Raw genomic sequence first — 22,645 nt, 5'->3', positions numbered from 1 at the left:
AAAGGGCTTTAAAATGGATATGAATATTAACTCTAAAGGAACATCCCTAATTTTTAGAGGCAGTGTTAACTAGCTTTCCTTCTGTACTTGCTTTTCCTCCTGGCCATCTGGACAAATTAGAAAATAAACAAACTCACTTTAATTCATGCATTGGTTTATGTCTATAAGTCTAAATGATACTGTGATAGTATGAACTGACGTAACCATTCTTTTCTCATTCAACTGTGATTAAGCTATTCAACACTGCCTCTTCTCTACCCCATGGGATGATCCAGGCCCCCTTTCTACCCATGTCAGTCACTGTCTGATAAACTGCCATGTCTTCTATTATTCAAATTCAACCCTCTGTTCCGTTTTCTTATTCTCCTTCTGCCACGAGAAACAACCTCAGGTTATACTTACTGAATTGAATCCCACAGATACCCTATTAATATATTTCTCTTATAATCTAAGATGTCATCCTGGATAGTAAGATACACACTTATTTTATGTACCATTAAGAAAGAAAAAGCATTACCACTTAGAATAGTAAAATGCTGTCCACTGTAAGCTGCACACTGATTTCAGAGATGGTGAAATGTGAAACTTGTACTTCTTGGTTGATGACATCCAGTAAGTATAATCAACTAACATAAAATGTTTTTATTATGCCCTCTTGTGGACGCAATGGAGGTAAAATCATTGAATTAGACCTTCAAAGTTTTCAGCTAAAATGGGTTTTAGAGATCATTTAGTTCATCCTCTTTATTTGATCCAGACGGAAATGGAAGCCCGGAAATCAGAACCAACCTTTTCACTTAAACCTTTGGGAGGGTCAGTCTCCTGACTTTCTAGTTCGTGTTCTTTCCTAGTGTATGATTACATTACAAGCATATGATTACAAGCGTATGATTTGTGCTTGGCTCTTGTACATACATTAAGAGAAACTTCTAGAGTAAAGGAGTAATTTAAAGAAATATACTGTTAGCAGGAGAACGTTTAGTATGGAGAAAATTGAACGCTCTTACAATCCTCTCCACCTCCACCCCATTTGGGTCTTTACAAGTAGAATTTTGGTCTTTCCTGAAGTGTCCCTGTGATTTAAAAAGTCAAGGCAATTAAATAACCTAAAATTACTATTCTAAGCTATAGAAAAGAGAAATTTCTCTAACATGAAAGCTATTTTGCAATATTCACAAGTACAGGGAACCGTGGAGAAAAAGATCCTAGGAAAATATGATTTGAGGTATTTTGCTTGAGTATGTTCTTGAATTTTACCTTATTGTTAATTTTTGAGCCGAACTCCTGAACAAGATATATGAAATAGTTTGTTCAAATGTTAACCTTTCCAAGCCATATTAATCTATGAAATGCACATGCTGAGAAATTAATTTTATTCTACAGGTACTTCTCACTCTGTTACTGAACTTCTGTAAGATGTACAGTAATGATTTTTTAAATGGTTACACCAAGAGACTGAAATAAATGTGCCCTTTCTTGAGTATATAAGTACAGAGAGAGAATTCTTATTCTCAATTACTATTTGTTTTTCTATATTGAAAACACAATAAATAACAACATGAAAGCTTGCTCTGTAGCAGAGTTTTTTTCTTTGTTTTGGTTTGATAGTTTCATTAATTTTGGTGATAATAATGTAAAAGCTCAGTCTGCAAAGTAAAAATAAAACCTTGATGGTCCCTTTTGAGCATAAATATTTAGGTCATGCTTGTTGATACGATGAAATTATTTAAAAGTCATAAGCTCAGAGTTTTAGAAATCAAGGTCATGGTATCCCAGGTTGACCATTTAGATTGAAATAACTAGTCAACTCAGTCTATTTAACTTTTTTTTCGAGTTATCTAAAATTGTGGTCATTTTGTGGACAGCACTGAGCATACTAGGTTGAGCAGGCATGTTGGTGCTCTGCAGAATGGTCTTATTAGGCTTTTGCGGAATAAAGCGCTGTTTCAAGTACAAAGAAAGTAAATGAATAATTCCCTATATATTATAATACGTAACTGAGAAAGAGGCTGATTTTGAATTTTCTAAGATTTCTTCTGGGAAAAGAAGAGATGGAATCACTATCTAAAAAGTATAACACAGTGGCAGTAATAGCTCGTGAACTGAGAAGTAAAAAAATATAATAAAAGTCTCCTTAGTCTATATGCCTAAATCTTGAGATCACAAATGGAAATCAATACTCAGAAACTCTAACCAATAAGTATGTAGAAAATCAAATGTTATTATAATCCTCCCCTCTCTCCCTTCATATAGGGAGAAAAAGACCATTTAAGTTCCTACAAGTAGAATTCTGATTCTTCTTCAAGGGTCCCTGTCATTTAAAAATTGGGAGAAAATGACTCGGAAACAGCCCAAGTTCACTCATTCCACCAAGAACGCCAGGTACTCTGAAAACAGCAGGGCATATAAGACCATCTGTTCAGTATGTTTCACCTGAAAGAAGAGATGGTCTTTGATTTCATCTGCATCACGTGGACCACATCCCAGTCTTTTCTTGGGATCTTTCATCAACAGACGCTGAATTAGGTCTTTGGCTACAGCACTCATTTCTTGGGGATACGGAGGCTCGCTTTTTAATATTCTCCTGTAGGCAGATAAAACTTGCTGTTAAAACCACCATAGGATGAAGTGATAGTGACCGTATTCTTCACAGAAAACAAGTATGGTGCAACACACTCTGAAATTGAACTATATGTGAAAAACGGAGATAAAAATATGAGATACCATGAAATCAAATTTCTCAAACTTAAGCAGAAACGAAAAGCATTGATCATTTTCCAGTATAAGTCAATCCTCATGGGGAACTAACATCCCAAATATTTAATTAGAATAAAAAGGCTTGGGGTTGGATTAGATCTCCTATCTATGGACTAGACTCTATGAGTAAACCTTTTACAATGGAAACAACTTTAATAATCTCAGAGAAGAGAATTCAGCACTCAGATTTGGAAGGACAAAAGAAATCCCAACTCTGCCTGCCTAGCTTCTCTTGCCCTGTGTGCCAGTGAACATAAGGCACCAGCGGGAATGGAGAGGGAAGGAAGCCCCAGAAAGGGAGAGTCAGAACCCATTGGACGTGGCTCAACTCCTGACACCAGAGCTGGGGGCTCTTCATGGGATGAAAGCATCTGCTTATTTATCTGCGATGCTAAAACAGACTGGAAAGCCTTAGAAGGCAAGTGGTGTTCAAAGATGGAGTAAACGCTACTATTTATTACAGAAAGTAAAAAAATTAAGATAATCAGGTTTCTTGATGAAATATCTTGAATTATTCTAAGGTCACAGATGAAACCGATCCAATCCAAATGTACCTTTGCCTCTCTTAAGAAAGAAATAATGGAAGGGGCTGATGGAAATTAAGAAGCTTAACATAGTACACATGGAGATAAACAGTTTCTCAATTATTTGGTTTGCAAAAAGATCCCCTGTTGTTCATGAAAATAGTAATAACTGTTGTGGAACAAAAAATAGATAATAAGTTAATGAGAAATAGTACAGTGCAGTAAGAACAGGAATCTGGAGCCTTTGGGGATCAAGTTCAAGCACTGGCTCTGCTGCTTATTGGCTGTGTGACCTTAAAAGAGTTAATTAATGCCTTTGTACCACAGTTTCCTCAACCGCTTTCTCAACCGCAGTACCTGCCTAAAATGGGTACTATGCCTCTTAAATGAGTGAAGACGTGATGTACGGTGCTTGGCACTGCCCCTGAAACATAGCAAATGCTTGATAAATATGAACTACTCACTGTCCTGCTCCCCTATTTAAGGCAACCACAAAGAAAACAGACAGCCTGTAGCAAGAAGCACTGAGCATCAGGGAAATGATGGTGGGATGGTAACTTCTGACTGAACATTCCAGCAAGTGTTCATTTCAAAGCGAATTCTACTTCTAGCACTCCATCCTGGAAACCTAAGAAAATGCTGAAAGAACAAGCCCCCCCCCCCAAAAAAAAAGCAGAACCTCTTTTCTTTCGATTCTTTAGTGTTTTCCCATGACTCACTGCCCGTCAGGGTTGCGACATTAGAGAATAATCCTCTCCCGACATAAGCTGCGGGCGCCCTGTTTCTCAGGGAAAAGCAAGCACAGCCTGTTCCGTTTCTCCATCTTTAATGTCCTTTCTGCAAGCAAGAGCTTCCTGTGTAAAAGGACCAGGCTCTAGATTCACTGCTGCTGAACCATGTGTAAAAGAAGCACTTTGGCTGACTTCATCTGAGGGTGCCGACTCTGTACTGTTACTCTTACACCTAAGTCAGCGACGTTTACTGGCAGTCTGCTCCGTCAGGCACTGGGGGAAGGAATGGTCAGTCTTGTTGACCGTGGCGGGTTCGTGGAGAAAGAGGGCCAGCCAGAGAGCCATGAGCACCTGAAGAGAGGCACGGCCCCACTGAAATGCCCAGACTGCAAGGAGGCACAGGAGACCCTGTGCACACTTAAGGGCAGTAGTCTGGACACACAGACAACAGCATCGGTGTGCCACCGGGGTGTGCGTCAGGTCCACATGCAAGGGAATGAGAGGTTTAGATTCGGGTGAGGCAGGGATCAGATCGGGAAGAAACTGAGTAGAAATCTACAGGAATTCCTGCTGAAAACAGTGCTGATGAGGGAACATGCAGAACAAACAGCGATGACCCTCCCCTTTCCTGAGTGAGAATAGGGCCAGAAGCAGCGGGAGCAGACCCGCACAGAGCACGCTGAACACCCACCCGACGTAGAGGAGTGACAGCAGGAGCCTTGCTGGAGACTCACGGAAGGACCACTGCTGTTGTCATATAAGCAGAGTGAGACAGGGTTTCCTTAGCGATGTGGAGAGGCTCTGAAGCCCAGGAAGAGGACCAGGAACTGGGGATGGGGTGGTAAGGAGACAGTAGGCTCAACCCTTTCCTCCACGGGAAGATGATCCCGGATTTACCTTCTTCTTATACTATTTCCTTGAAATGCACCGGGTCAAGGTGGATGTGAGGCGTCAGGTGTTCAGTCATTCTGAAGTTACCCCTGAGAAGTGAACTGCCCCTGGCCAGACAGGTGTGAACAGGCACGTAGGTCCTGGGGGTTGTCTTGTCCAGGACTATTTAAAACATATTCACGAGCCTCTGTGTGTTCTCTCTTATTCCCGAGGGTGTCCTTGTGGGGGCTTGGAAGCTGTGTTCGTGGGAGTTAGAAGACAGAGTTCCTGCGCTGAGTTTCCTCTGCTGGGTGGTCCATGCCCGCCCACTAGGTCCCATCACTAATGGCTGAGCGTGTCCCTTCTGGTCTGGGAAGTCAGGCCTAGGTGGTTGGAAAGACCTCTGATGAGATGTTTGAAGTTGTTATGCCGATACACTATGCTTCCTGACCTGTATCCTTCCAGAAAGCTAAGTAAAACTGGTGCCAGATTCCAGCCTGTTGTGCCCTGTGAGTATGAATGTCAGTCTGAGGGCCAGCCCACCGTGGCTGTGCAGAGTGGGCGCTGAGAAATGCGGGTGCAGGTGGAGGATTTCTGTGGGATGCCCACTTGTAACAATACCAGGGCATCTCGCAACAAGGGCTGGGAGACATTTCTTGGGTGTTGGCTGCCACTTTACCTCTTCCAATGTGCTTGATTTCTGAACTGGTAATAACCCAGAGCTATTTTTTCTTGCTTCCAAATGAATCTTAGAGCTCTCTGTAAAATCAGAACAAGCTCTGAATTAACATATCACGTTGAACACTTCAGTGTATATTATCATTCGATCCATACAAAATTCCTATCAAAAGGCTATTATTATCCCTGTCTTACAGATGAGGAAAGATTCCTTTCAAAAAAAAAAAACCAAGAAATATACATATGAATTAAAATTTCAACCAGATACTTTAGAACCTGGATAATATTAATATTTATTTGCAAGAATTAATGATAACACAGCTAAGAAAATTTTGAAAAAGAAAATAACTGGGGAGAATTTGCCTAACTACACAGTAAAATGTATTATAAAACAAAACTGTGAAAGTGAAGTGGTAGTAAAATAAATTAACAGCCATATCAAGTGAATAGAAGAGACAACTTGAAAAATAACCAGGCATATACAAAAACTTACATTGTTTTTAAAAAGTGACCAGCCAACATAGGAAAGACCGCATTGTTTGACAAATGTGTTGGGTAAACCAGCTATGTGGGAAAGAAACAAACAAGGCAAGACCCTTGCCTTATACTGTAAGCCCAAATAAACTCTGAATGGATTGAGGAATTACATGTAAAATGCAAAATGAAATAAAATTAAAATCTATAGTAATATATAAATGAATATAAAATTTCTTCCTATTCATGGATGGAAGTTTCTGAAAACCCCTGTGGTAAAAGAAATGCACAACTGATTAGCTTAAGAATTTATGGAGGGCTTCCCTGGTGGCACAGTGGTTGAGAGTCTGCCTGCCGATGCAGGAGACACGGGTTCATGCCCCGGTCCGGGAAGATCCCACATGCCGCGGAGTGGGTAGGCCCGTGAGCCATGGCCGCTGAGCCTGCGCGTCCGGAGCCTATGCTCCGCAACGGGAGAGGCCACAACAGTGAGAGGCCCGCGTACCGCAAAAAAAAAAGAATTTATGGAGTAAAGGGTGAGGACATCAAGATTAAAATTAAACCTATGATGGAGAGAGAGGTAGGTAGATACGAAATAAGCAAGGATGGTGAAATATTCATGGTAGAATCATGGCAGTGAGTACATAGGTGTCCACCGTAACAAATATGTGCAACGTTTCATAATAAAATGTGGCGGAAAGAGTGAACCTATGAAACTTGGCACATGTGTTTTGTATGTTCACTAAAACATAACAACAAAGAACTGTCCCAATAAAAAGTTATCAGTGACCTTTAGGACAGTGGTTTATGCTCACCTCATCCCTCCACATCACCTACATCCTACAAAATTGCTGTTACCCCCACTCTTTAACCTTTTCCTTTATTTTTCTTCACGGAATTTATAGACTACTATATATTTATTTGTCTATTATTTATCTCTCCCAACTAAAATGTAAGCTCAATGGGAGTAGGGATTTTTTTTTTTTTTTTTTTTTTTAAAAAAGCAGTCTTGTTCACTGCTTTATTCCCTGGGGCCTAGAACACTGCTTTCGCCTAGAGCAAGTCCTCAACAAATATTTACTAAATCAATACATGTCTAATTGTTCTCCATTTACTATATGAGGAGCTTTCCTCCTCAGTTTCCACAGATGCCTGCAGATAACTTTTTCACTTTTTTGCAGATAGCAAAAGAGGAGTTGATTATCTCTCTCTGTCCTCCATTTATAAGTTCACAATCTTCCCCATTTCGTTGTGGACTCTCACTTCCTGGTTCCCCAGTGGTCCCCAAATCACAGAATCACATACGTGCCTGCCTGAGTTAGAAAGATTTTTCACTGAACTACTGACTCTTAATTTTTGTGCAACACAAGGGGGACAGTAAAGCACATCATGGTGTTATCTACTCAATGGTATACTATACAGCCATTACAAAAGTATGTTTATGAAGAGTTTGTAATTAGAGAATGCTTATAAGTTTACACAAAAACTGCAAAATATAAAGTTAATTTCTAGTATGAGCACATTATTCAGGTGAAGAAGACGAACAGGAAATAGTAGCAGTGTTCATCTCTGGGTGTTATTACTGCTGTTTTCCTCCTATGCACGCTTTAAACTATAGTGAACATTACCTTTAAGAATAGGCATGATAAAATGAACTTCATTTACAAGATTACGGACCTGCTAAGAGCACTACCTAGACTGGCGAGGACTCCAGGGAGTCTGCAGGCCCCTGTGCGTGTTTCCCCACCGTCTGAAAGGCATTTCCTTCTACCCTCTGCCTTTGCAAACCTCATTGGCGCTCTCAGCCCAGCCCATGCTATCTCTCCATCAGGAGGGCGTCCCTGACGCTCCCAAACCCAAGGGACTGTGCCGCCTCTGTACTTCCACAGCATTCATCTTACCACTCAAACATTTGTCAACACTCTCTCTTATGATGAATTGTCATCTATTTATTCCATATCTTCCCAAACAGTATGTAAGTTTTCTTAGGGCAAGAACTATGTGCTTCTATTTCTCTTCCTCCTAGGAGTTAAAAATCACTCAACAGGGCTTCCCTGGTGGCGCAGTGGTTGAGAGTCCGCCTGCCGATGCAGAGGACGCGGGTTCGTGCCCCGGCCTGGGAAGATCCCACATGCCGCGGAGTGGCTGGGCCCGTGAGCCATGGCCGCTAAGCCTGCGCGTCCGGAGCCTGTGCTCGCAAACAGGAGAGGCCACAGCAGTGAGAGGCCCGTGTACCACAAAAAAAAAAAAAAAAAATCACTCAACAAATACTCAAGTGATTAATGAAATCAATCCCTCTGTTGTCTCTGGACCAGTCCTTCCCAATCCTTTACCTGAAATAAGCATCTGCCTCACCAGCAAACAGCCACACGGAACCAAGTGTTACCCAGGAAAGAGCATGAAGCAACTTTCCAGTCACTCTGCACTTGACTCCAGTCCCACCTCCCTGTAGCTCTGAATCTTTAGGTAACTGAAGCTTAGCTTCCTTGTCTATAGGACAGCACATGCTGCTACCTCATTTTCAGGGTTGTAAGGATTCAAGGCCATGATGTGGGTGACTTTGGGCACAGAGGTTGGCACACAGCGGGGCCCTTAGCCTGCCTACTCCACAGGAGCGCCCCTTCTCTGAGCCACGAGACTGGCTGCCCAGGGAGGAAGGTCCCATGCGGTCACTTCCCTCTGCATGACACTGAGCTCTTTCCTGATCCAGATCCACCTAACCTGTGCTTCCTGAGGCCACATCCACTGGGTGATTAAGAATAATGAGATGAGATTCTTTGGCTGGTACCCCTACTGGCTTTTGCAGAGCGTGCGACTCCACTCGAAGTCTCATCCAGTAATTCCTGGGAGTCCCCAGGGCATGTCTTCTGTGAGCTATGAACACTCCTCTTCACGCTCTCCTACAGCATCTTGTTTCGTCTTTCCCCCAGGTCTCTAACAAGGCCTCCGACCCCCACTGCCTGAGAAGCCACCCACCTGAGAAGTCGAAGGGAGAAAATACCTGTTTCTCATGAGGTTAGAGGAACCAAAGATGTGTGCGTGATCTTGTAAAGATTTGGGCTAAATTCCTTTTCTTTTCAACTTATAGCATCTCCTCCCTAAAAGTGACAGATGAAACCTAGAATCGTCCTTCCCCGCTCAATGGCTAAGGCCTCTGTGAACTCAGCTGGTCTACCTGGGCTCCTCTCCCTTCGACGCCCGCACAGTTAGATTACTGATGGGTCTACTAGACTGGTTTATCAGACGTGCCTGAACGCGTCTTAATCTCAGAGGTGGGCCCGGCTTAGGCTAAAGCTGGGATCCCATTTCACTCACCAGGGCTTTACCGGCAGACCTCTTCCCAGGCCCTCCTCCTTACTACACTCTTTTCTGTGGCCCAGACGATGCTCTCCAAGCTGGTACTTCTCCACCCACTCCATTATCTGTGTTAGAGTGCCCTTCCTAACAGGGCAAGATGACAGAGATAGGAGAGGGCCTTGGGGCTTCCTGCGGACCAAGTGGCTGCATGTGACAACAAACTAAGGCCGTGTCGGGGGTCAAGAGCAGAGTGGAACACACGGAATTTCAAAGAGATTGCTGAATGGAAAGGAGCCCAGGCAGAGAACAAGAGCCAGAGTATGGAGCCAAGATGCTCATCCTGAAGGATGGGGCGCCCTCCCGGGAGGCCCTGGAGAACCACGGCATGTAAGGAACAGCAGATCACGCCGCAGACCAAAAGAGATGGCGGATTTGTGAATGCAGAGGCTAACTCTTCTTTCCACGGCCTTTTCCAGTAGCTGCGAGGCTGACCTTTGAGCCTCCAGGTGGATGGGAGCAGTGGAGAACCGGCTGGGGCGGTAATCAGAGGTGGCAGTGAAGCAGGAGGTGGAGGGGAAGCTCAGGAAATGGCAACCACTCTGATGGCGTCTCTGAGGGGCCCTCTCCACGGCGGGAATGATCAGCCCTATGTTTTATGAAGGGCTCCAAACCCTCTCCCCACCCAGGGAGTGCTTCAGAGGCAAATTAGTAATTCAGTACCATTTGGCCCTCCCCCCCACGTGTTATGCAAGGGAAGCAGGAGTGAAAAGGAGGATAAGAGGGAAGATGGAAAGCTGAGGATTATGGTGCCAAGGGATGGGTCATTTTCGCCCTGCTCCTCTCCCATCACTGGACTCCGGTCTGAAGCTGCTGTAATTGTATCCTGTTAAATAACAGGTAGAGGAATAGCTCTTGTGACAAACACATTAATAGATTTGGGGTAACGAGTCAAAAAACACCTGGGAAATATAGATACTGCTATTGGATACAAAAATACCTAGAGAGAAGAAAAGAAAAAAACAAATTGCCTATGGGGAATTAAGAAGGCTTTATAAAATATGCTGACAAAAATATTTCATCATAAAGACATAAGAAGAATAAGAAAGCCAAGGAAAGAAATAAATTTGATCTCTTCTTAGCATAAGAAATAATGATACTTGTTGTTATTCTATACATAACTCTGAAAGCAAGACATCAATAAACAGAAAATGTAAAATGATACAAATGGGCTAATTCAATATGTTACTGAATAATTAACATGGATAAAACAAAAATACAACAGAATTACTGTTTTTTGATTTTGCACTTAGAAGACTAAATTAGCACATCACACAAAATCAATGTTTTAAAATAATTACTTAAAGAGAAACACTCGTTGCGAGGACAAATAAATTCTTACCTAAACCAGGGGTCAGCAAACTTTTTTGTAAAAGGGCCATGGTAGGCAGATTTCTAAGCTGCCCAATGATCACTGTCTCCTTGTATTCACAGCCTCGTGTTGCCCGGACCTAGTGACTTTCTTATAACCAATATTATTCAGCAAAGATGAGAGAATGCCACTTTCATGATTAGGTTACAAAACATTCCATCTTCCTAGCAGACTCTCTCTATTGCCTTCCCAGCTTGCATGCTTCGATGAAGAAGTTGCCATGTTGGAAAGGCCCACACAGCAAGGAAGTGAGGGTGGTCTTCAGCCAACAGCCAGCAAGGAACTGAGGCTCTCAGTCCAACAACCCAGAGGAACTGAATCCTGCCAACAACCACATGCGCTTCGAAGCAAATCCTTTCCCGGTTGATCCTTGAGATACTGAAAGCCCAGCCAACACCTTGACTGCAGCCTGTGAGTGACCTTGAAGTGGAGGACTTAGCTAAGCTGTGCCCAGATTCCTGATCTACAGAAACGCTGAGATAATAAATGTATGTTGTCTTAGGCCACTAAGTTTTGAGCTCATTTGTTACTGAGCAATGGATAATGGGTAACTAATACAAGGCCAGACAATACATTCTTCAGGCTTTGGAAGCTATATGGTCTTTGGGGCAACTATTCAGTGTTGTTGCTGCAGCATGAAAGCAGCCAGACGTGATAGGTAAATGGATGAGTACTCTGTGTTCTAATAAAACATAACTGATGGACACCGAAATTTAAATTTCATCTAATTTTCACACGTCACAAAATATTGGTCACCTTTTGAGTTTTTCAACCACTTAAGAACGTAAAAACCATTCTTAGCTCACAGGCTACACAATAACAGGCAGCAGAATGGATTTGGCCTGCAGGCCATAGTTTGCCAACCCCCTACCTAAACAACACCTACAGCTCTGTTTAAACCATTATTTTTATAACACTTAGACCTGAATTTATATAACATTATGTTTAGGATGGCACTATGAAACACAATAGTAAAGTAGACTTTATTGATGGATAATGAAATACCAAATAAACATCTCTTGGCAAGTACTTTGTAAATTTCCAAGGCAGAGAAAGTGAGACAGAAACAACCCTGCCGAGATGATGGAGGAGCTGCAATCAGAACCTCTACGTCCTGATGCCCAGGTGAGGGTAAATCTAATTATCCTGGTTTACACAGCCCCAGGCAAGAAAAAGCTTCCTTCTTGAAGGGAAGGCAGAAAAACTGCTAGCAATACCAGTGGCTGAGGGGACACCTTCCTGTGTGGCAGTAACACATACCCTGAAAGAGGAAGCTCTACACAGAGGCAGTAAAAGCTAGTGGGAAACATATGTGTACGAAAAGCACATGCTACATACGTGAAATAAAAATAAGAAACAGACTCACAGAAAAGCTAAAGAGCTATCATTCAAATCTATAATGTTCACAATTTGATGTTTGTTCAGAATGGTACCGAGGAATGACGAATCTAGAAATCATTTCACATGAACAGTTAAGAGAACTAGAAAGGTTTACCCTAGATAAAACTATCTTCAGACACCTAAAGCAATGTCTGGAAGAAACCACAGAACTACTCTGTTCTTTAGTTCCTGACCAGAACTGACGTGCAGAGGTTAGAGGAAACTAATTTCAGCTTGTTTTACGGGAGGAGAAATTCTGATGGAAGGGGCTTCCTTGAAAATACCTTACACAACAGTGTTATCTGTTTACTGATGGCACTCAGACAGAAAGGAGAGGACCGTCAGGGACACTGATAAAGGGATTCTTGCACCATGGAGAAAGTTCTCCTCTCATCCTAAATTCTTACCATATTTTAAAATTTGATAAGCAGAGAAAACGTATTTTTCCTGATTTTAGGCTACCTGTAGACAACAACAGGCAAACAGATAACTTGGATAATATATTATTCTGATGCATCTCAAATAAACTCTATAGAAAGTATGCAGAGTTCAGGGGAGATCACGATAATTAAGGAATGGAAGAATTCAATGATCAGAAAAAGTCCTGGTTATTTAAGACATTTGGGGACAAGGTAATGATACATTTTTCTGAATGGTGCATATTTTATAAAGAACAGACTGTAAAAGATTTTACACCAGGAAAGACAATCAGAATGATTATCTTGAAAGGCAAAAGTAATGTGGGATAATTCAGCTATTACACTGTTAGTAAATTTCAAGAAAACAAAACAAAACAAAAAAACCATGGAATCATAGGTTAACACCAAGCTTTAAGCAAAATTATTAACAACATGACAAAGTGAATAATTAATTGATCAAAGGGAAAGAATCCTATTTAAATTCTTGAGAAATCTGCTCTAGTTTTAAGATTTTAGACAATCTGATTCAGGCTCTCTTTCTCTTGCTAAAACCAGAATGCCAACTCATTTATCTAAAGGCAATCAAAGCAATTTAAATTTGAACATCTTTTGGTTCAGAATTTTCCTGCCGTTATGATCAGCAATATACTGTCTCTCTACAGGCAGACCTGTGGTGGAATGGAAAACTGTAAAAAGAAGATTGCTTGTGTATGTGGAATCAGAAAGAGGGAATTAGTCAGAGGAGCCACTATTTAATGTTGTCAGGTTAAGTCTGCCCTTTCATTTGTCACCATGACAGGTGTGACCCTGCAAGGGGACCCGAATTCTCAAAAGACTATGGGCAAGGTTTCCTACAATTCTGAGGCATTTTCAAACTGTCAAAAAGCACATTTAGAATAAGCAAAGTCATGTTTAGAATTTTAATAATAGGCATGATTTAAATTTGATTTTAACAAGAAATATTTCTGATCACTTAGCTTCAAAATTAAATAAGCTGTAATAGTGGGAAATTATTTACTTCCTAATATGTCCTGTAAAAGGTACATTCTAAAAAAAATTTAGCAGTTTTATTGAAGTAAAATTGATGTATTATACAATAAACTCACCATATAAAGTGTACAACTTGATAAATTCTGACATATATATATACACCTGTGAAACCATCCCCACAATCAAGATAATGGACATACCCAATGCCCTCCAAAGTTCCACTGTGTCCCTTTGTCATCTTTCCTGCCCTCCCCCCAATCAACTGTCCCTCAATCAATTCCCACACTTGAGCCAGTTTATATACCCACAACCTCTTGAATAAAGGGGATGGTGGGTCACCTTGAGGAAGGACCCTGAGAATTTGTACTGTTAACCTTCCTCCCAGCCTTCCCCAGAGGGACCCACGGCCTTTTACCAGAGTAACTGTACATTGGGGAAAGGAAATCATCAGACCTTTCAGACACTACTGGTCACTGGTTCTGAATTGACACTAATTCCAGGAGACCCAAAACATTACTGTGGCCCATGAGCCAGAGTAGGGGCTTACAGAGGTCCAGTAATTAATGGAGTTTTAGCTCAGGTCCATCTCACAGTGGATTCAGTGGGTCCCTGACCCCATCCTGTGGTTACTGTCCCAGGTCAAGAATGCATAATTGGAACAGAGATACCTGGCAGCTGGCAGAACCCCCACATTGGTTCCCTGACCTGTGGAGTGTGGGCAATTCTGGTGGGAAAGGCCAAGTGGAAGCCATTAGAACTGCCTCTACCTAGGAAAATAGTAAATCAAAAAGCAAGACTGACTTCCTGGGGGATTGCCGAAATTAGTGCCACCAGCAAGGACTTGAAAGATGCAGGATTGGTGATTCCCACCACATCCCCATTGAACTCGCCTAACTAGCCTGTGCAGAAGATGGACGGCTCTTGAAGAATGACAGTGCATGATTGTAAATTTAACCAGGGGGTGACTCCAATTACAGCTGCCGTACCAGTTGTGGTTTCATTGCTTAAGCAAGTTAATAGAAGCTCTGGTACCTGGAATGCAGCCCTTTTTCTCCAGCCCTGTCCATAAGGCCCACCAAAAAGAGTTCCTTTCAGCTAGCAAGGCCAGCAGTGTACCCTCACAGTCCTACCTCAGGGGTTATCTGTTCTCCAGCCCTGTGTCATTGTTCAGTTCACAAAGTTCTTGATCGCCTTTCTTCTTCATAGATAATCATGCTGGTCCATTACATTGATGACTTTATGCTGATTGGACCTGGCGAGCAAGAAGTAGCAACTACTCTAGACTTATTGGTAAGACATTTGTGTGTCAGAGGGTGGGAAATAAATCTGACTAAAACTCAGGGGCCTCTAGTGGATTCCTAGGAGTCCAGTGGTATAGGGCATATCAAGATATCTCTTCCAAGGTGAAGGAGAAGTTGTTGCAGCTGGTGCCTCCTACCGAGGCACAATGCCCAGTGGGCCTCTGGATTTGAGAGGCAACATATTCCTCATTTGGGTGTGTTACTCCGACCCATTTACCAAGTGACCCGAAAAGCTGCTGTTGAGTGGGGTCCAGAACAAGAGAAGGTTCTGCACCAGGTCCAGGCTGCTGTGCAAGCTGCTCCGCCACTGGGTTCATCTGATCCAGCAGATCAGAGGCGCTGGAAGTGGCAGACAGGGATGCTGTTTGGAGACTGGCAGCTCCTAGAGGCGAACTGAAGCACAGGCCCTTAAGATCTTGGAGCAAAACCCTGCCATCTTCTGAGGATAACGACCCCCCTTTTGAGAAAGCTTTTCATCTGCTACTTGGCCTTAGCAAAGACTGAACATTTAACTATGGGCCCCCAAGTTACACGCAACCTGAGATGCCCATTTATCTGATCCATCAGGCCGTAGAGTTGGCAGTGCACAGCAATGCTCCATCATCAAATGGAAGTGACATACACAGGACTGGGCTGAGCAGGCGCTGAAGGCACAAATACGTACGTGAAGAAGTGGCCTAAGTGCCCATGTCCCCGCTCCTGCCACACTGCCTTCTGTCTCCCAGCCGGCATCTACGGCCTCATGGGGAGTCCCCTACCTTAGCTGATAGAGGAAGAGGAGGCTCAGGCTTGGTTTACAGACGGTTTTGCATGATATGCAAAGGTGCAAGCAGATCTTCCCGGTGGGCAGAGCTCTGAGCAGTGCACCTAGTTGTTCACTTTGCTTGGACCAAGCAATGTTATACTAATTAATGGGCTGTGGCCAATGGTTTGGCTGGATGGTCAGGGATTTGGAAGGAACATGATGGGAAAGCTGCTGACAAGGAAATCTGGTTGACAAAGATATTTGGGGACGAGGTATGTGGACAGACCCCTCTGAATGGGCAAAAATGTGAAGACATTTGTGTCCTATGTGAACGCTCACCAAAGGGTGACCTGAACAGAGGAGGATTTTAACAGTCAAATGGATAGGCTGATCTGTTTTGTGGATACCAATCTGCCTCTCTCCATTCACCCGTCATCACCCAGTGGGCTCATGAGCAAGGTGGCCATGGGGGCAGGGATGGAGCTTACGCATGGACTCAGCAACATGGGTTTCTACTCACCAAGGTTGACCTGGCTTCAGCCACCACCAAGTGCCCAGTCTGCCAGCAGTGGAGACCAATACTGAGTGCCCACTACGGCACCAATCCCCAGGGTGATCAGCCAGCTATGGTGGCAGGTTGATTACAATGGATTGTTTACATGACAGAAGGGACAGAGTTTCACTCTAATTGGAAAAGACACTTACTATGGATACGGATCGCTTTTCCTACATGCAATATTTCTGCCCAAACTGCCAAACTTCCTTAAGCACTGTCATGGTATTCCACACAGCACCACTGTTTCTGATGAAGGAACTCACGTCACAGCAAAAGAAGTGCAGCAACGGACCATGCTCATGGAATTCACTGGTCTTACCATGTTCCCCACCATTCTGAAGCTGGCTTGATATCATGGTGGAATGATCTTTCGAAGACTCAGTTACAGCACAAGCTAGGGCGGCAAGTTTCTCCAGAAGGCTGAAACGCTCTGAATCAACATCCAATATATGGTGCTGTTTCTCCCATAGCCAGGATTCACAGGTCCAGAAATCAAGGGGTAGACATGGGAGTGGCACCACTTACTACTACCCGTCGTGACCCACTAGCAAAATTTTTGCTTTCTGTTTGCATGACTTTATGCTCTGCTAGCCTAAAGGTCTTAGTTCCAGGGGGAATGATGCTTCCTCCAAGACACGAAACAGTGATTCCACTGAACTGGAAATTAAGATTGCCACCCAGCCACTTTGGGTTGCTCAGGCCTCTGAATCAACAGGCAAAAGGAGTTGAGACACTGGCTGGGGAGAATGATCCTTACTGTCAAGGGAAGTTGGACTACTATTCCACAGTGGAAGTAAGGAAGACTGTCTGGAGTACAGGAGATGCCCTAGAGGGTCTATGAGCATGACTAGAACCTGTGACGAAGGTCAGTTGAAAACTACAATGCAATCTAGTCAGGACTATTAATGGCCCACATTCTTTGTGAATGAAGGTTTGGATCACCCCACGAGCTGAGGTACTTGTTGAAGGCAAAGGGAATACAAAGTGGGTAGTGGAAGAAGGCAGTTACAAAGACCAGCTATGACCCCGTAACCAGTTATAGAAACGAGGACTGTGACTGCCATGTGTATTTCCTCCTTACTTCGCTATGAATAAGTGTGTGTATAAATTATATATTTGTTTCCTTTCCTCCCTTATTCCTTCATCATATTAGATAAGATGTGTTGACTTTGTATCAACCATGGTAGTTAAGTATTTTAAACTTATACCATAGTCTTTAAGTTATGGGATTTCAAGGAGAAGAGCGGATATTGCTACACCACTCAAGGACCTTATGTCCTCTTCTGGGGAAGGGTTAGTGGGTTGTTGGGATAGCTGTATCATGTTGGGTGGAATGACCACGTTATTGTCTTTATCTGGAGATCAAGTACAGTTTAAGGAGATGCAAATGGCTGCCAAGGTGACAGGGGCGGGACTTGTAATGGTTAACTTCAAGTGTCACATGACTGGGACACAGGCTGAGGTTAACCATTATTTCTGGGTGTGTCTGTGAGGGTGTTTCTGGATGAGATTAGCATTTGAATCCCCTCCCCAATGTGGGTGGGCACCAGCCAATCCCTTGGGGGCCTGAATAGAAAGAGAAGCAGAGGAAGGGAGGGTTCAGTCCCTTACTGCCTGCCTGCTCAACCTGGGACACTGGTCCTCTCCCCTTGGACTGGGATTTGCACCAGGGGCAGCTCTGGTTCGGAGGCCTTCGGACTTGGACTGGAATTGCACCACGGCTTCCAATTGTGGGACTTCTTAGCTGTCATAGTTGTGTAAGCTGATTCCTTATACTAGATCTCCTTTTATATATGTGTGTGTATATATCCTATTGGTTCTGTTTCCCTGGAGAACCCTAATATAGTCAGTCACTTTATTTTTAGCCATTCCAGGGAGTATATAGTGCTATCTCATCATTGTTTGGTTTGCATTTCCCTAAAGACTAATGATGTTGTCGATCATCTTTTTATGTGCTCATTTGCCACCCACAGATCTTCTTTGGTGAACTGTCTGTTCAAATCTTTTGCCCCTTTTAAAAAATGGAGAGTTTTTTTTTCCTTGAGTTTTGAGTGTTCTTTATATATTCTGGATACCAGTCTTTTATCAGACATAATTTGTAATTTTACCCCAGTCCGCGCCTTGTCTTTCCATTCTCTGAACAGTTTCTTTCGAAGAGCAGAAGTATCTAATTTGGATGAAGTTCAATTTATCAGTTTGCTTTTTACAGATTGCACTTTTTGTGTCTTATCTAAGAAATGTTTGCCTAACGCAAGGGCACAAAGATTTTCCTTCATGTTTTCTTCCAGAAATTTTATAATTTTAAGATTTACATTTTAGGTCTATGATCCATTTAAAATTTTTCTATAGAGTGAAGTGTTTATTGAAGTTCATTTTTTTCCATATGATAGCCAATGGTTCCAGAATCATTTGTTGAAAAACTATCTTTCCTCCACCAAACTGACTCTGCACCTTTGTAAAAAAAAAAAAAAAAAAAATCAGCTACCTATACCTGTGTGGTTCTATTTCTGCACTCTCTATTCTATTTCACTGATGAGTTGTGTATTTTGATACAAACACCACAGTGTCTTAATTGTTGCAGCTTGTGAGTCTTCAAATCCCCGTTGGTCTGCTGTTTCAAAGGTGATTTGCCTATCCTATGCATTTAGACCCAGATCCTAGGCATTTAGACCCAGGGTGTCAATTTCTACTAAAAAAAAAAAAAGCCTGCTGGGATTCTAATTGTGCTGAATCTATAGATCAATTTGGAGAGAAATAACATCTTAGCTATACTGAGTAGTTCCATCACACATGGCGCTTATCACTACTTAACTGAATAGTATTTGAGGGGTACCTTCGGCAAAGCTCTGAACTTCACTCTCTCTCTGCAGCTTTCTCCTCTCCAACACTCTGCCCTGCAAACTCCAGCTTCCCCGGCTTTCCTGGGTCATTTCCATCTCAGCTCCACTTGTGTTTCCCCTCCCTGTACTGCAGCCTGGATACTCTCTCAAGGCAGTAAGCTGGGCAATCATAGGGCTCACCTCATTTATTTCCCGTCTCTCAGGGTTCACTGTGCTTCATTGCTAGATGTTCAATGTCTTCCACACTGTGGTTTCATATATTTTGCCCACTTAAAAAATTGTTTCAGGCAGGAAAGTAAATCCGGTCCCTGTTATTCCATCTTGGTAAGAAGTGGAAGTCTCAATTTTTAATTTTTAATGTCAAATCTGTTCTCAAAGTTATAAAATTCAAGTAAAAACAGGACAAAAACATAACTAGTAATTAGTACAATGTTTTATCACACTTTGTTTATTTGTTCATTAACTCATTTCATTCCAAGAACATTCACTGAATTCTGCACGGTAAGCACTGTGCCGGCATCTAAGCGTACAGTGCTGAGGATCAAAGCCAGACGGGCCCCTGGCTCTCACAGAGCTCACAGTCTAGTGGGACAGACAGACGTTAATCAAATAATTACAAACAAAAATGTAACACTGCAATTGTGATAACTGCTATGAAGGAAAGGAACAAAACGGTGCTATGATAACCTACAAGAGGGTGACTTTATGGTATTTGTTTCTATTGAGCCTATATCCATGATTTGAAAAATATCACTACTGTTTCTTTATGTTAAAGTCACAAAGAAATTCCATTATGTATACAGTGGGAAAAAAGTATCCATCAAATAAACATTAGGTTAAGACGATATGCTAAGTACTTTGGAGCACACAAAAATTACGACACTATCTACGAAAATTAAGATCTAATTGGGCATATAAAATATAAAGAAATATAAAGGTTATATATCTATATCTTACAGGAATATAATTGGAAATGTACCACTTACACATCGTTTTTGTCTACCCCATTAAAAAAAAGTATTTTTTCTATCAGCCCAATTGCAGAAGTTTGATCAGTTCCTTTGAGAAAACAATACACTTATTTTATTTTGTTAGGTCTTACCTAGATATCTCAGCTTGGGAATTCTTCTCTCCATCAACAGTGAAAGGAGATGCTCCAGTTAGTAATTCATACATTAGAACACCTAAACTCCACCAGTCAACTGCCTATAAGACAACAGTAATTTCATTTTCTAGAATATTAATTGTATTTTATATAAAAAGAAAAATGAACAAAATAAATCTATATATTTGACAATATTTTGACAAAAAGATTTTGTGCACAGCTTCCTGTGCAAGGAGTATTAAATTAGCACATGCAAAAAAGACATTGAGAGGACAAATATTCAGGTATCCTCAGAATTTAAACATAGAGAAGTCAATCAAGTGTTTCTATTGCTATAAGTGTTTCAATTATTTCCTAAACTAGTAATGGTTTTACTTAGGCTAATTAAAAAAAAAATTTTTTTAATTAAAGTATGGTTGACTTACAATGTTATGTTAATTTCTGCTATACAGCAAAGTGATTCAGATATATATATATATATATATAAATTTTTTAATATTCTTTTCCATTTGGTTTATCACAGGATATTAAATATAGTTCCCTGTGCTATACAGTAGGACCTTGTTGTTTATCCATTCTATATATAGCAATTTGCATCTGCTAACCCCAAACTCCCAACCCATCCCTCCCTACCCCCAAAAAATTTTTAAATTTTAAATACATTTAAAAAATTTTAAGTAAGTAAAATCTTTGGACTTAGGATAGGGGGAAAAATGTACCAATCAGCATTTTTATTAACTATTCAGCTCCAATAAATATGAAATTTCTTAAAGCCAAAGAACAAAAATGAAAAAAATCCCATCAAAAGATGTTATTTTTTCATAACCACCTATATCAATTCCTCTTATGCAACCAATCACATAAATCTAGCAGTCTTCACTTTCTGGGAGGTATGGAAAGACTGAAAATAATATAAAATAAAATGTGATCTACGTTGGAAAACAATTTATAAAAGCAGTTACCTGAACTGAGAGCGTAGCAAATTATACAGAATTTAAAGAATCTTGATATATTGAAAATTAGTTCCTTTACAATTAGGCAAATCAAGATTTCAATAATTGTTGGATATATGAGCTTACAGCAATGAGAAATTAACTGGTGCTAAAATTTTAAACTCTCTGCTTCCAAATTTCAGAGCCAAGATTTCAGAGAGATGATGTAGTTTGTGAGCCTAGAGTTATTTTAAAGAAAATACATAACAATAACATAGAAACTAAATCAGTAATTCAATTCTTTTATTTATACAAGCAGCTTTACTGCCAGCTGAGTCAGGACCCTTAGAACGTTGGATTTGAACCATGCTTGTAAATTAATACAGATCTATAATCAGATTCCTAGTCATGGACTGAAACCAATACCACACAAACTTGAAGAACTCCTAAGGGCTCATAAATGCATGATTAGTCATTAGCAAGGAGACCACCGATTCTCCACTGTTAAGATATTCCTACTGGGGACTTTCCTGGTGGTCCAGTGGTGAAGAGTCCGCCTTCCAATGCAGGGGGATGTGGGTTCAATCCCTGGTCAGGGAACTAAGATCCCACATGCCACAGGGCAACTAAGCCCATGTGCCACAACTACTGAGCTCGCGTGCTGCAAACTACAGAGCCCATGCACTCTGGAGCCTGCACCACAACTAGAGAGAGGAAAAAAAACCCCCACACGCCACAACTAGAGAGAAGCCCGTGCGCCACAATGAAGAGCCCGCGCCGCAACAAATGATCCCACGTGCCTCAACGAATATCCCGCATGCCACAACTAAGACCCGACGCAGCCAAAAAAAAAAAAAAGATATTCCTACTGTATGTGTGAGATTTTGAAAGGGGATGAGGAAGATGGGGAGATGAGGAGCAAAAAATAGTCAGAATTCCTTATTTGGAGAACGTTATTAATAAAGCAAAAGTGTTAAGAAAGAACTGAACAAATCTGTACCCTTTAATACAAGAAGAAAAAATATGTGACCTCGATTTTATAACTACTTAGAAAGCCTCATCTACAGTCTTCATTTTGCACATACAAAGGGAAGTGAGGAGGGAAAAGACTGAGTTTTTTAGAAGGCTTAGGAAAACAAACTTAGACTATCTTGAATGCAGAACTGTTTTCTTTCTCCAAGGATTGTCACAATGGTTTTTTTCTGTTGAAGAGGTAATCAACAAAGTTTCCAATATCACTACAAAGTTAAAAGCAAAAATTAAGAATAAGAAAATATGAGAGACTCCCTTTTTAAGGATCTCTTACAAAGCAAATTATTGACTGAAGGTGAAATAGTTTCCATATGTTTCTCTAGCAAAAATCAATAATGCCAATAAGCACTGTCCATAGTCATTCAGCATGACTCCAATGGGGACAATGTGCACTGTTTTTGCATTCATGACACCTCTGCATTGTACTGTGGCCCAGGTGTGTCCTAAAAGGCCAGGTCACATACAACAGACAAAGGGTGATTTCTGTTTTAAACAGGGTTACAACGGATGCTTTGCTCAAGACATGATACTTTTTTTTTTTTTTTTTTTTTTTTTGCGGTACGCGGGCCTCTCAGTGTTGTGGCC

The 22,645-nt window shown here is 41.6% G+C and overlaps 1 protein-coding gene across 4 annotated transcripts in view; it reads right to left on the bottom strand.

The window, feature by feature from the left end:
* The window catches only part of RPS6KA5 (ribosomal protein S6 kinase A5), a 182,015-nt gene that overhangs the window by 21,546 nt on the left and 137,824 nt on the right, over positions 1–22,645 (bottom strand). For 2 of the 4 annotated variants that reach the window (XM_079915030.1, XM_079915031.1), the window contains 2 exons: positions 20,094–20,197; positions 2,434–2,584 (listed from right to left, as the gene is read on the bottom strand). In XM_079915030.1, coding sequence (XP_079771156.1) covers positions 2,434–2,584; positions 20,094–20,197 — 255 coding nt within the window. Of the gene's footprint in view, positions 1–2,433; positions 2,585–5,561; positions 5,587–20,093; positions 20,198–22,645 lie in introns of those variants that run through there. The other 2 variants (XM_079915033.1, XM_079915032.1) reach the window with 2 other exon arrangements.

This window comes from Stenella coeruleoalba, assembly GCF_951394435.1.
Source record: "Stenella coeruleoalba genome assembly, chromosome: 2".
Classification (NCBI taxonomy): domain Eukaryota; kingdom Metazoa; phylum Chordata; class Mammalia; order Artiodactyla; family Delphinidae; genus Stenella; species Stenella coeruleoalba.
This window is presented reverse-complemented; position numbering and strand designations above follow the sequence as displayed.